This window comes from Athalia rosae, chromosome 3 (assembly GCF_917208135.1).
Source record: "Athalia rosae chromosome 3, iyAthRosa1.1, whole genome shotgun sequence".
NCBI classification, from domain to species: domain Eukaryota; kingdom Metazoa; phylum Arthropoda; class Insecta; order Hymenoptera; family Athaliidae; genus Athalia; species Athalia rosae.
In genome coordinates this window covers 17,877,898-17,892,264 of record NC_064028.1, presented here as the reverse complement: position 1 = coordinate 17,892,264, position 14,367 = coordinate 17,877,898, and the positions used below count along the sequence as shown (strand labels likewise).

Below are 14,367 nucleotides of genomic sequence, written 5' to 3'. Positions count from 1 at the left end.
CAAAGACACGTATATAAAAGCCTGAAATATAATGAAGAGCGTGTAAAATAATATTCTTTAGTATTATTCGAAGCATAAGAAACCAAGTTTGATGGAGTTACGTAATTCCTCAGGGGTCAATCACTCGCTAAATCCGGTGTGGATATTCGTACCCCGGTCTCCGTGGTTCTGTGGAATTTCAGGAATATCATCTCAAACCGTCTATCGCCTCGTTAAATTTCAATCTAAATCGTCCGAGTCCGACTCAATCCCTCGCAGTGGTGAACTTTGATTCTTCAAATACACCTTCCCCACGATATTCACCTCATTGTCGTCTCGTTCCAGGATCAGAATTGGTCAGGTTACCGGAAGACTCGACACTCTCGGGATTCACACCCCTGATGTCGAACCCTCAGGAGCCAATTTTTGTCCGCAAGGAGGAAGATATGGTGAGTTTAGTTTTTCTTCGAGTCGGGTGAATAAAAATCAAAAAAACGTTCGTTCGTTTAAGCGCATATCGCGCGGGGCGTGCATAATTACGTCGAGAGTGATCTCTCAATTAACAAAATTTTCATTCAGACGTAATATGTTGGCTCGTTCCTTTTGAACGTCCCGACATTTTTGAGGGGGGCACAATTTGATTCTCATCAATTATTCCCGAACGCTTTTGAGCAGCTCACACGGCTCGGCGTGTACGTCGTACGTTAATAATTTTAACTGTGAGAAAAGGCGAATAGCGTGTAAGTGGACGACGCTTCGCCGCATTAATTTTCGATTTGTCTTCGTTCGTACCCGCAGGAGGTAGCCCAAGTCTGCTTAAGGATACACAAGATACTCTTCTTCGGTCAAGTCTTTCTGTGCGGTCTCGAAACACCTGTACTTAAACTACAAAAGTGCGAAACTGGGGACAGCGAGTACGTATCCGTCGTCGAAACATCCAGTACGAGCTCGCCGAGTTCACCGCCGGAACAGGTGAGCCACGAAAGATGAAAAAAAAAAAAAAAAAAAAAAAATTAGAAAAAATGTGGATCGATGATGAATTTCGAATGAAAACTTTACAACATTGCACTAAAAGCATTTTTCCATTCGCCTCGTTGGACAGAGTGACTCGGAGATCCTCGTCGAAAGCTACAGCGAGGGGGAAGAGGATCAAGCACACCAACATCCGATGTCAATGAAACGTTTGCCGTCGAGTGGCAACATCGGCGAGGATTCGAATTCCGTTCCCGCACCCACGGGCGAGATTAGGTCGCTGATTGAGCGAAAAGAAGAACTCGAGAGGCGCCAAAGGAAGCAGGAACGTCATCGACAAAGGGTCCAGGTGAGTCACGTTGCAATTTCGGATGAAAATATTTTTGCGTTAAAAATCCCGTCCCTTCGTTCGGTTCTGGAAAGTGGCGGCGATTTTCATAATTCGCGATCTCGAATCGGCTGAAATTTTACCAGAAACTCTCGTCGTGCGGAAGGACCAGTTTTAAAAACACGGACTCGTTTCACCGGGTGGTACTTGTATTCCGCAGGTCTTGTCGTCGTTAGGTTTATCGCGTACCGACTTATACGGGTGGGACGATAATTGATGGCCATTACGTAGGAGTCGAGAATTCTCCGTAAGGGTGGCGAGTGCGGAGCGCTGCACCTCGTAACCGCGGGTGTTAGAATCAAAAAACGTATCGTGTATAAGCGATGATTAATAACGAAGTTTGGCCCAAGGCGGCGGTCGTCGGTTCTCTCTCCGGAGAATGTTTCGCGGCTCTGTTTTTTTTTTTTGTTTTTTTTTTTCTCCCATTAATTTATCTACCTTTTTATTTATTTTCTCCATATTCGAGTCCTGCCTTATTATTTATCGTCCCTTGATAAAAATCTTTGAAAAAAAAAAAACAAACAAAATTCCCGATATACTTACGGTAAAAGAATCGCGCTCGGCAGAAATTACATCGTCGAGTTTCCAAGTTTATCGGGTTACCGGAGAAGTTTACAAAAGCGTTGCCTCTATAAATAAATAGAGACGTTAAAGGGTTACTAAGATATTGTCAGCCCTTTATCGAAAGAACGCAACGTCTTCTTCGCGTTTCGCCTTCAGCAGCAGCAGCCCCTTCCCCCCCACCTTGCTCCCCTGCCTCGCCATTTTATTATCTTTTATCTTTTCTCTCCCCGACGCGACGTTCCCCGGCTAACTTTCTTAGCACCAAGTTTTTTTTATTTCTTTATATATATAGCCACCACCTTTTACCTCTCGCCGCTTTATTCTCGCTTGCATCTCAGCGTAGCTATTGAACCCCCTATAACTAAATCAGCGGATCGCGGCGTGTCGAACGATTTTCTCGTTTTTCAAGATCCTCTCCGTTGTTTTAATTTTCTTTTCATTTTTGGTATCCTCGCGGGCCACGAAACTCTCCCCACGGTATGTTTATATCGTCTCGAAACTCCCCGTGTTCTTCTACCTCTCGTAATATCCTTTCTTTCCTTTTTTCGTTTTTTCCTTCTCTCCCGGGCCTCTCGAATATTTATGTCTAGTAGGCGGACCTCCATCCGCAGGGTTGGCGCGCGATCGCAAAATACGATCCCTAGGTGATTCGGCGGAAGGCAAAAGAGTGCTTACGTGACACACGTCACGATATCCGACTAACGCGGAGCTGATGCTGCCGCTGCCGCTGCTACAACGTTCGAAAACCGGCTGTGGAGATTCCTCTTCTTAATATTTTTTTTTCTTCATTCGTTTCCTTCTGCTTTTATCCTCTCTTTCTCCTTCGTCTTCATCGGATGCTGTACGAAGTCGAAGACCAGCTCGTCTAATCAGCTGGATATGCTGCAGTACGAAACCGTGAAATTTTAAACGATCCTCAATCGGCCGCGCAAAGCCGAATCGTAAATTTAATAACGAGAAGCGAATTAGCTGTTGCTGCTCCTGGACCCGCACGCAACCTTCACATTTATTCTCCTCACTATCTCATGCGGCGTTTGAAATCATGAACTTGAAATTTTAATTTAAACTGTTTTTTTTTCTATCATTTTTTTTTTTATTCCTCATTCTCGGATACCCCACGGGAAATTCAATCGACGCACCTAATTCCCTGTAATTTTCAATTTGTTCGTTCGTTCAAAAATCAAGTTAACGGTACGGCTCGAAAGTTTCTTTGGCACATTTCTTTTTATCTCGGGCTTCGTAGCGAATCTGATGTTTTTTTTTCTTTTTTTTTTTTTCCTTATTCTTACGATTTCTCGTTCTCGCAAATTTATTCCCCGTAGTTTGTTTCCTTGATGTTTCCGTGCTAAAAATGACATTAATACAACGACTGAAATTATGCTCTCATAGTTTTGGCAATTAGATGAGAACAAATAAGTCCGGAATAAATAATTAGCGCGTTTTACTTAACATGTACGTCAGAGTCTTCGGGATTCGTTATTATGATGGCATGATGATAACCAGTTGTCGTATGTCATGGTTCCTGTTTTCGATGTGGAACATTTTTAACATTCACGTATAGCTAGTTGGGCCAATGCCACAACCTTAGCAAACCAGTCTTAAACGAGGGAATTATGTCACTATGTAAAACAACTGACTTCTTCTTTCTTCTTCTTATTCTTTGTCGTCGTCGGCCATGTTCTGGTTTACTTATTATTTCGTTTCATTGTATTTTGCCAAATTGAAACGAGCTGTCTCCAAACGTTCAGATCAGTGAAAAGAAAATTTTTCGGTGAAATCCGCACGGTTTTCCGAAATTATAATACCAATTATTCAACCGATCGTCAAACGGAGAAAAAAATCGTCAACTAACTTGAGATTCTCATCTGCATGATACGTTAAAAGTATCACAAATAAACGATGTACATACATCAGTTCGAATGATGAGAGGTTAATTAATGGAAACCAAAAAAATTAAACAAATATACATATACCGAAGTTTGCTCATCTTAGATTTTAGCATCTTCGTGAAGTTATGCTTCCTACATCGCAAAATATTTGTACTGTTATCAAGGACGATTCGATCTTACAAAAGTCGATGATTGTACGTTTTCTCGCAACAAGGGCCCACTTGAAATTTGACATGAGGATAAAAAAAAACAAAAAAAAAAATACAAGAGCTGATGAAAAATTTAGTGAATATCCAGCGCGTACAGTAAAACTCATCCATCACGTTGTGCGCGTGCGAAGTGGTATGCGTTAATTTGAAATTGATTGAAAGAAAGTAAAAAGTTTGTGAACGTGTTGGTTTCGCGTTGGACCGTTTCGACTAACGGTCTTCGTATCTGGATCACACGTTCAAGGCTGTCAAGGTGAATAAAATTCGCAGAATAAACAAATAAGCTACCGCTGCTGTGGTATTACTACCGGTGAAACGCCAGCATGACGAATTCTATGTTTATAAATAGCCTAGAGCTGATTCTCTAAGAAAATACTTCGAGAAATGAACGAGACGCGATATTATATACACAGGTTATATACATATATATATATATACATATATATATATATATATATATATATATATATATATATATATATATATATATATATATATATATATATATCTACAAACGACAACGACAGTAACGTCGACATAAAACTATCGTCTTGCTTCGCCACTGACCATGCTTTGCTCCAGGGCTGATGCCCGGCTGCGAGATCCAAAGAAAACGAAAAATTCAGCACGTCCAACGATCATACGTGTATAATATTCACGTACGTCCACATAAGATCATTTTGGCTCTGATATAATCCACCGAGTCGTCGATACGGTGAAAAGGAGGCACCATAGTTCGGTAGTGTCTCTCGGATAGTAATTATGAGTTTGGAATCTTTGAATTTCACTAGAATTCGTCGAATGCACGGTGATGAAATTATTCATTCATTTATGCAAATCGCATGCATAAGGTTCCGACGCTGGAAATTTGGTGAAAAAAAAAAGAAAATTGAAATAAGAGAAGAAAAACAAAAGAAAAAACAGATTTGTAACAATATAATAGTACGTGTAAAATTAAGGTGAAGCTATATAAAATACGGGAGGATTTTTAAGTAGCCTGGCTCAAATCCGACCGTGAGTTTGTTTTAATATATGTGAGAGAAGAGCGGCCGTACGTTGCGTAAAAAGTTCCCGTCTTCTGCCTTAAAAAGTAACGGACTCCAGTCATAACAATCTTATGGTGTACACGGAAGACGAGTGTGTAGCGTATTTATAGGTATACCTATATTCGTGTAATGCAATAGGGAGAAATACGATTGGATGCGTGTACGGGAATTATATGTGCGTTTGCATACGTACGGTGCGCACGTCAGATTCGTTTGGTTATTTCTTTATGGTGTGCAACCATATTTCCCAACTATTTGGGCGTGGCGTAAGATTCAGGTTTGCTCGGTTTAATTATGATTACCAGGAGAAAATAACGCGAGGTAGACGAGCGGGTCGCAGGAGGCGATCAGGCTGGATGCTTGGTACGTCACGTTCCGAGTTCTGTGTAAACATTGCGACAAATTCAAACAACCTTTTCCCCCCCCCCCCCCCCCCCCCCCGTTCGGATTAAGTCCGGGGAGATGAAGGGGAACGACTGACCGGAAGAAAACTCCTCGAGTCGACGAGATTCTCCATTTTTTCGAGTCTTCCCATTCCTACGAATCACGAAAAATTTGAAATAGTTTCAAACCCGCTCGTCAAAAATCCTTACAAGCCTCGCGGGTCACAGCGATTTTTGAAAAAGTAACGCGAGGAATAATCCGAGTCCGCGTCACCGGCATCTTTTTGCAGCCATCAAATACGGATTTCGGTGCTCGTCTGTAATGCGCAAGAAATTGCGACGATAAAACGTGCATTTGTATGTTTATTGTCGAGATGACGCGTTGAAACGAACGCGCGTAAAGCCGTAGGTCGCGTACCTCATTAGCGTCGCATAAACCACACGTCCGCCCGATAACCACCCCGTACGACTCGTCGATGATTCGTACTATTTTACGCTCGCGTATTTTTTGTTAAAAATCATTCGCACCGTGGGATCGAAGAAATAGCGCTAGCATATTTCTGACGGTACGCAGAATGACTGACGGAGGAAAGAAACGAGAAAGAATGAAAGTTTTAATAACCGCGCAACGGTGGGTATAATTTTTTGTATCGTTACACGGGAGTCAGTCGAATGATCCATCAATAAAAGGCTGCAGTCCGAGAAATCACCACCTTATGAATTCTCCGCCGTTGTGCAAATGAAAGCAGCACAAAACAAAGTCAGTAGTTACGGCTGCTTAGCACGCCATTCGCGGCTCAACCGAGCATCTATTTAAAGCTTTATTATACCAATTAAACTCACTTCACGCGAAGGAATCGTCGAACACCGGCATCGGCGCAAACAAACTGTGATCGGATCTTCCGGTGGACGGCCGCTCCCGCTCTTCCATACACCTTTTACCTGTGAATAAAACCTCGCCGATCGGCGATGCACGCTCGGGTGATCCTTGTGTTGGTTTAACACCTGACAATCACCCGGTCTCAGGTCGTTCAATAAACTATCGGTTGCGAAGTTGTGTCCGTGGCTAAATACCTGCTATCGGCCATCGGCTATCGCTAGTTGACGATCGATTGCCGCCGACCGACCGATTGTCCGCTACCGGGGGATAATTTTTCATTCCAGAAATAGACGCCCTCGTTGAATTTACCGGAGATGCGGCCGCTAAAATCGTACGCAGGTACCGCGGGGTAGCCACCGAGCATCCGGACTTACCTATGTATATAGGGGTTATTTTAAATTTCAAATCTTTCGCTTGTCACGGGATCGTATTCCCTCACCGCTCGTACTTACAGCTAACCTTTACGTATTAAACGTTGTATAGGTATACACCGTCGACGTAAAGCCGGTACGGGTACCGCGGTACTTCGGACCGGTTTTACTGCAGCGACTTCGGTATTTAACACCAAGGTGTTAGTGAGGAATTCCGAAGGGTAACGAATAGACGGATGCCTGTAGCAGACGCTAAGGATATTGTAATGTAATGTAACGGGCGAATTGCATCGTCATGCGTTTCACAAGGAAATAACCGATAAATTCGAAGTTATTTTTTTTGCATGTGTTTTCTTTTTCATTTTTTTTTTTTTTTTTATTTTTTTTATCTGCAATCCGTGTAGCTTTTTCAGACGGGTCGGTCCCCGGAATTAGTTCGGTCGTCGATTCGTCGTTCATCGCCCCGTGGGTCATGCAAAATTTCTCCCCTTTACAGCCGACGACTCACCTTGTGGGTCACGCGAAGACATTGTTTATTATGACTGCGCGCAAACGTTACCGGTTACAGGGGGAAAGTTTTCTTTCTAGACGTCGCGTCGGTCTCGAACGTGTTGACTGAATTCGGATGTTCCAAATTTTTACGATTGAAAATTCATGGGAGCTTCGCGCAACGACGATTCACGAGTTACGAACTTCTTCGATTTCGTTTTTACCCATAACGTATATTCGAGGAATTTTCAACTTTGAGAATAATTACTAGTCGAGTTATTACGTCAGTCCACATAGGTGCATGATAAAGTTATACTAAAAACATAGAGCTATGGAGTAATTAGAGATGGGTTTATAAAACATTCTTTAATCTTAACCGGGTGATGGGGGCCATTAGTAGAAGTATAATTAGACCACTGAAATTTACGCGCTATAATTAAGACGATGTGGTTAATGTTTACTAAATTTTAATTAGAGGACATTAAAAGCTTATGACGTTACGCGCGTTCCGAGAACAAAAATAAGTATACGCGCATACCGGAGGATATCAACCGGGGCGAATCTAGAGGACTTTTTCTCCTAGGTAATAGACGAAGAAAAAAACGAACAAACGAGGCGGTCTTTCGCTATTTTTCGTCGTTCTTTCGTTTTTCTTCTTCTTTTTTTTTTCTTTATACGCTTTTAATTGACAAATGAAGACCTTTTTCGATCGTGAAGTGTAAAATATCCGCAGTGCATCGTCCCCCGAAATCCCTACGGGCACTTCGTAAGTCGATAAATTTTAACCATCGAATAAATCGCCAAAGGGCCAATCATACTTTCCACTCGAGTTAACTTTTTCGCTGAATCTGGAAAACTCCGCGATCGTTTCTCCCTGGAATTTCCCGGCCTCCGTCCCCGTATACCTAGACATCCCTGGGGGGATTCTGGAATTGCTCCAAGACGCAGTAAAATTGAAGAGAGAGAAATCCATCGAATATTCCACACCCGGACTTACGAGGGAATTCTTATTTTTTTTTTCTTCTTCTCATCCGAACGTCCGGTGTAGCGTGTACCTTTATGTTAGTTTTTCGATAAGCGTGCGAAGGTCGTTGATTGAAAACTGTCACGAACTTGAAAAACTATGGAGGAGTGCGAAAAGATGAAAAAATAAATAAACTAAGCTACAAAATTGGAAAAGTTTTAATACGCTCTCATTAATCTTGGAGTCGATCTTTGTCATTCGTCCATATCATCGAAAGTTTATGTAAAGGTGAAGAAGCGAATCCTACGTAATTAATAAATTCCGTTAAAAAGGGATGAAAATTGAAAATCTAAAAATAAGTTGAAAAGCGTGTAACGTTCTCCTTTTTTCTTCGCGTTTCTTTCGGCTGCCGCGGGTCGCATCAGTGCTGGGTATGACATATGTCGGTGGTGGTACTCCTACACTTTGGAATGTTTTCGTATTCCGTCGAGAGAATATCTGTACTGTTATGCAAGACGTACAAATATTACGCTTGTAACCATTACAAATTCGTCCACAGCGTCTATTTAGCGTATATGATGAGTATTAGCTGCTGGTGGCTTATATCGAGGCACGAGGTTAACGTACCTACCTTACATATACACCTACCATTGCCGCTAATTATAAATAAGTAGTAAAATAAAGATGGTTTGCCTTGCTCTTCGTCTTAAATATATTATTATTCATCAGTTTTGTTTGCATTTCTATTTAGAACCCTCCGGACGGTAGTGTCTCTACATTTCTTTTTTACCGCGCATCTATATAATATAACGTTTATATATAACACGCGTTACATGTGCTCGAAATTTTAACCACGCCATTTTACCGTAACAATTAATTTTGAATTTCACTGAAAAAATCTCCCCGTAGTCGGAAAGAAATTTATTCGCCACTCGCCACTCGCCGCGGTCTGCTCAGTCAGAAACAAATCCGGAGTAGGTTGAGATTGTTCCAAATTTGACGAAATACTCGCCTCTCGACGTGTAGCGACATTCTCGTTTGTTTTTCTAAGGAGAGCGAAATTCTGTTTCAACGCCAAGAATATTAAGCAAGGTACGTAATTAAACCTGGGAACAATTATCTTTTACGGCAGCGCAGTGTAGGTAGGCTATGTTGGCTTGCACCTTCATTTTCTCCTTCTCCCCGTTTTACTCTCCATCTCCATATTCCTCTCCCTTTTCTTTGCCGGACTCCACTACTCACTGCCAACGAACCTGATGGCAAGAGTAACTCGCTTAATTGGTCTAAACTAATTACCGCCCGTTAGTGTCGGTCCAGCAACGTCCGTTCGTCAATGAATCAACATTGCGGATAATCTCTGCAAAGGGTGTGCGATGACGATATACGCGTGGGAACGGACGATTCGCCAATTTTTACGGAATTCGAAGTGCAGAAATTTATGTATGAAAAAAAAAAAAAAAAAAAAAATGAAAAACAAACAAAATTTCGCTTCAGCTTTCGATTCGCACCCGGAGCGATGGTGCTTTTTTTCTCGTCGCATCGATCATACCTGTACGTTCGCTTGCGAATCGATAATTTCTATTGCGTTCGACAATTCCACGTAATCGTCGATGCGACGTTCTGAATACGAAAATATTATCACCTATTCGTATGTAAAATGCGTTTCCGTAGGTAGGATGCGCAAAAACGTTAACCGGTAGCAGCTTCATGCATGTATACATGTAGTCACAGTATACATATGTATATATATACGCCGCGAGAGCTTCACACGGTTCGATATCTGGTTATGCGTTGCAACGGAATCTAATTTTTCGAAGGTACGCAGAATTCGCGTATCTAGTTTCGGATATACTCATCCCGAGGCACGAGGATCTTTCGAAAAAATTTACACCGTGCACGGTATAACGGACGTCACGTACCTACCTACCTCGTTCTATACAATAATTAGTTCGCCTCCGCAAACTTCGACGAAGAGCTGAAATTCCAGACTCCATAATTATACGAACGGGGTATTTTAACGGAGGTGGTCCCAAACCGCGTATCCTATCTTTCCTCCGGGAGATATTAAGGGGGTTCGTCCCGAAAAAGCAATTTCGTGGCATTCCGCGAGCTGATTGAGACGCCAGAACAGAGAGAGAGAGAAAAAGAAAGAAAAAAAAGCAACTGTACGGTTTTCGAGGATGATTTTAAAAATTTATATACATACGTTCCTAAATAAATTTCAGATTCCCTGAACGTATCGTAGGATTATTCTTCGTGCGGATATTAAAGTGGCGACATCGTGAAACGTAGTATACATTATATACATACACGTACGTTTATTTATACAGTTGAAAAAGTGTATTATACAAACATCCTCGGTCCGAGGTACAAGTTGTGGAACTAAGTAATTGTTGATAGTAACAATTATTTGTACGGTAAGCGACGTACGTCGTTTCGCACTGAGGTAGAAATTACCGTTGGACAAGGTAGCAATTCGAGAATACAAACGACACTTCTTTGTCCTCGGTGGAAGTCCTCTTCTTCTCTTCCCTAGGCGGTCGGTGGGCTGCCTCCGTTGTAAAGAGAATCGCCTGCGAGTTGAATCATCCTGAAATAGACCGGGCCAGATCCTCCGGTAGTTCGCTGCCCCGCGGAGCCTTCGGGGTTCAGCTTACCGCCAACGGCATCCTCTCGCCATTTGAATAGAATGGCCGTATAAATACCCGGCAAATATATACAATTAGGAATATCCTATCTCGAGGTCGAGATATTCGGACAGGGGTGGAGATTCTTCCTCCTTTCGCTCCTCCTATTCCAGCAGGCCACGGATCCTCCCGGCGTTCGTTCTTTGTCTCGTCGCGGCTAACAAACGTCTGAAAAATAATATTCATTCGTCAAAGTTTTATCCTCGACCGTATTTCGCACGGTGCCGCGTCGGTGCGGCAAAATTCAAAAACTTCTACGCGCGATCCACCCCTCGGTCTCTGGGGAGGAACTTCGGGATTCCCCCGCGTTCGCATCATCTGCTGACCGGAGATAACCTCAGCAGCGTCACCACCCTCTCTTGGGAAAGCTGCCGGACATTGCCTCTATTGTTCGTGCGAAATAATGGGAGAGACTGTAACGACGGACAACGGGACACCACTACTCTCGCCGGTGTTTCGTCGCTCTGGAAATCTTTAATTTTTATGACGAAACATGTGGGCATTAAGTGAGGACGGTTATGACCACGGAGATTCAACAATGGCGCAAATTGTGGCTTCAGTAGAGTCTCGCGATTTTCCGTTAATATTTATGAGGTGGTGGTCGGTGTCGCTCGGGGAGGAAGAATCGCCTAGAGAATATACGCGTACGCACGGGGTTATCTATCAAAGTTGAAATTCTCGAGAAACCCAGGCATTGTACGGTCGGTGGACGAATGAATTTTCCCCGTGCACTTGATTGAGTTACCTGCCTCGCGGATCATTGTACACCTTATGCGCAAAATGTAATTCCCCTTGTGATTAATGAATTACACGAGGACCGAGAACGTCGCAACCGCATGCTGAGATAATCTTAAGAGACGAATCGTTTTGCATAATGTCGTGGTATCGGCTTCGCTATCTCCATAAATTGATAATTTATCAATGTTCGCGGATCTCGCGGCGCGGCCCCGTAACTTTCACAGCGTTCGTTGTACGGCTATTGCGAAAACTACTCGTCCGCAAGCTGTGCGTTAAGGTATCCGCGAGCGATAACCGAAATACCCGGGTATCTCGACACCGGATTAAAATTCAATCGCCGTAAAATTTTCACTCGCATCGGGAATAAACGCGGTAAAGCCCACCACCTTATGCGCGTTCACCGATCGAGGGGTCGTCGGTCGCGCTCTATTAGCTCAGTCATTCACAGAACAAACACCCTCGTGGTTTTCCTACGGGTTCCTCTTATTCGAGGCCTCTTCAGACACGTCGGAGAGAGGAGTCGGTCGGCCGGGCCCCCGTGAGGCAACTCGTGACAATGTCAATGTTTGCCTCGTTGCACTATAGATACGAAAGGTACGGGGTAAAGTGCGAGCGAGACGGGTTGGTTCGCCGTCTGCGCAGAGTGTAGAAGCTGCTCACGTTACAATTCGACTCGTCGTCTTCCAGCTGAAATTCTCTCTTTCGAAACGCGACGGAAACGCTTCGTTCCGACAGCGCCGAGGGGTGTTCGATCGGAGGTGGTTCGCGTTTTCACCCCGTCGCGTTTACGAGTCTCCCCCGTGTAGCGCGTTTCGTAGCGCGGATAACTCAGAAGTCTGTACGGTGCACGTGGCTAGTATCTCTCGGTTCACGGTGAGTTTCTCCTTATCCTTTGACGAGAATCAGGATCACGTAGCTGCGCCTAACTTCTTCCGCACGTACTTACCGCCACGTGGCTTATAAGCGGCGAGTCTCTTCCTATATCCTACCGCGGTATTATGTTTATGTTATGTTATATGTTATATGTTATGCGGCCGCTGCTGCTGAACGTCCTTGAGTAAAGCCGCGAGATCATTCTCGAGATCCACAGATCATCCCGGGCCACTGCACCGGCACAGAACGTGCCCCCCCTCCCCCCCTCCCTCGAGGCTTGTGCCCCAGGTGCCCCGCGAGAGTTTACTCGCCCCGTGTGTCCAGGTGACTTTTCCTGCGGGACTCCGCTCCGCGGTGCACCGGTCACATGTAACGCGTACGTACACTCGGCTGCACGTGTATTAAAAAACTATCGGTATCGCTCTCGTAACGTAGGTGTGTTTTACGAGTGTATATATATACCAGATTTCACAGTCCCCCCCCCCCACGATTATTTACGACCGTTTCGTGTAGTCGATCGATGCTCGAACTGCTACATTTATGAACATCAACGACTTTACGACCCCGAGCATTCGACTCGAGACGGCCGACGAAGCCCGCATACGACGATCGTACTCGTCCACCTATTACCATCCTCTCTGTACACGCTTCTTATCGCGAACGGGGAATTTACGTCCGCGTAAATTTTACCAGTTTTAATGGGAATCGCTGTAATTCACCGTCACGGGATATTTGAAAAATCGGCTGTCTCGCAAACGGATGGAATTCCGCCTCGTTAATTGTCTCATACTTACTGTTTGTTGAAATCGTTTATTATTTATTATCATCCGTACGACCGACTCGGTTGCGAGAAGGCAATAAAAAATGTCAACGTCAATGTTGGATGAATTTTTTACAGCTTTTCAGGATCAACATTATCGTGGTCATTCTGAATTCTTCTTTTCATTTTTTTCCATCACGTTTCGGTATCGATGTACCCGCGCGTCCCTGCTCGCATGTCGAACAACATCCAGCTTTGCGAAATCGATTATCAATAAAAAGTGGTGATTTTTTATACCGTCGGCGACTCGATAGACGGACACTAATTGATGGCGCGGTTGCACTACCGGTACGTCGTCGGTTTCGGTCGTTTAACTCTACCATTCCCGAAGGGTTCTCTCCGGCGGAGATCGCGGTGGCGAGCGACGCTTCAACCCGGCGTCAGTTCTTGATTATATTCCATGCGAGAATGCGAGCCTGTCCGAAAGCGGGGACGGCTTTGAAGCCGACGGGCAACAATAAGGAAATCGAAAACAACTTAGTGAATTTCCATGAATTTTCCTCAGGGCGTGTAAACCGGCGAGCCGTACCCATGCCAAGACCGTGGTAGCCAACAGCTCCGCCGTCGGGTTCGATGCGTCGATTTGCATATCGTATAAAATCAAGGGAAAATAGTAGACGAACGGATCGATCCTAGGAATATAACGCGGCGTCGGATTCGGATCGCGCTCTTCTCCTCCCACGCCTTCGGATGTCGGTGTGCCGTTGACAGTTGACACAGGAGGCCCCGAGGAATTTTCGAACACGAGGGGTTGAGTTGCATCGACTACGCGAATGGCGAACATCGATCAGCCGTATCAATCTCGTGAAAACCGAGGTAATATTTTACACGGTCGAGTTACAAGGTGCGTTGGGATACGAGCGAGTCTCGGGCATTGAACGTCTAATGTTATTCATAATTAAATATCCATCAGAGTGAGACGTACGGTGTTACAGGGATGCGCCGGTAGTAATCAGGGCATTTCTATTCGTAGCGGCACGCGTGTGGCGTGAAGGCTTCTTTTTTTTTTGTTTTTGCCTCTCCACTTTACCTATGATTTAAACGATCATTACTCCATAATCTACATCGTATATCACGAGATTCAATCGACCGGCGATCGATTCGTGGTTTGGAAA

At 44.1% G+C, this 14,367-nt stretch overlaps 1 protein-coding gene across 3 annotated transcripts in view; it reads left to right on the top strand.

The window, feature by feature from the left end:
• LOC105690697 (telomerase-binding protein EST1A) overlaps window positions 1-14,367 on the top strand; it is a 109,992-nt gene that overhangs the window by 77,458 nt on the left and 18,167 nt on the right. For all 3 annotated transcript variants that reach the window (XM_020854985.2, XM_020854981.2, XM_048652708.1), the window contains 3 exons: window positions 325-428; window positions 778-951; window positions 1,082-1,300. In XM_020854985.2, coding sequence (XP_020710644.2) covers window positions 325-428; window positions 778-951; window positions 1,082-1,300 — 497 coding nt within the window. The remainder of the gene's footprint in view (window positions 1-324; window positions 429-777; window positions 952-1,081; window positions 1,301-14,367) is intronic.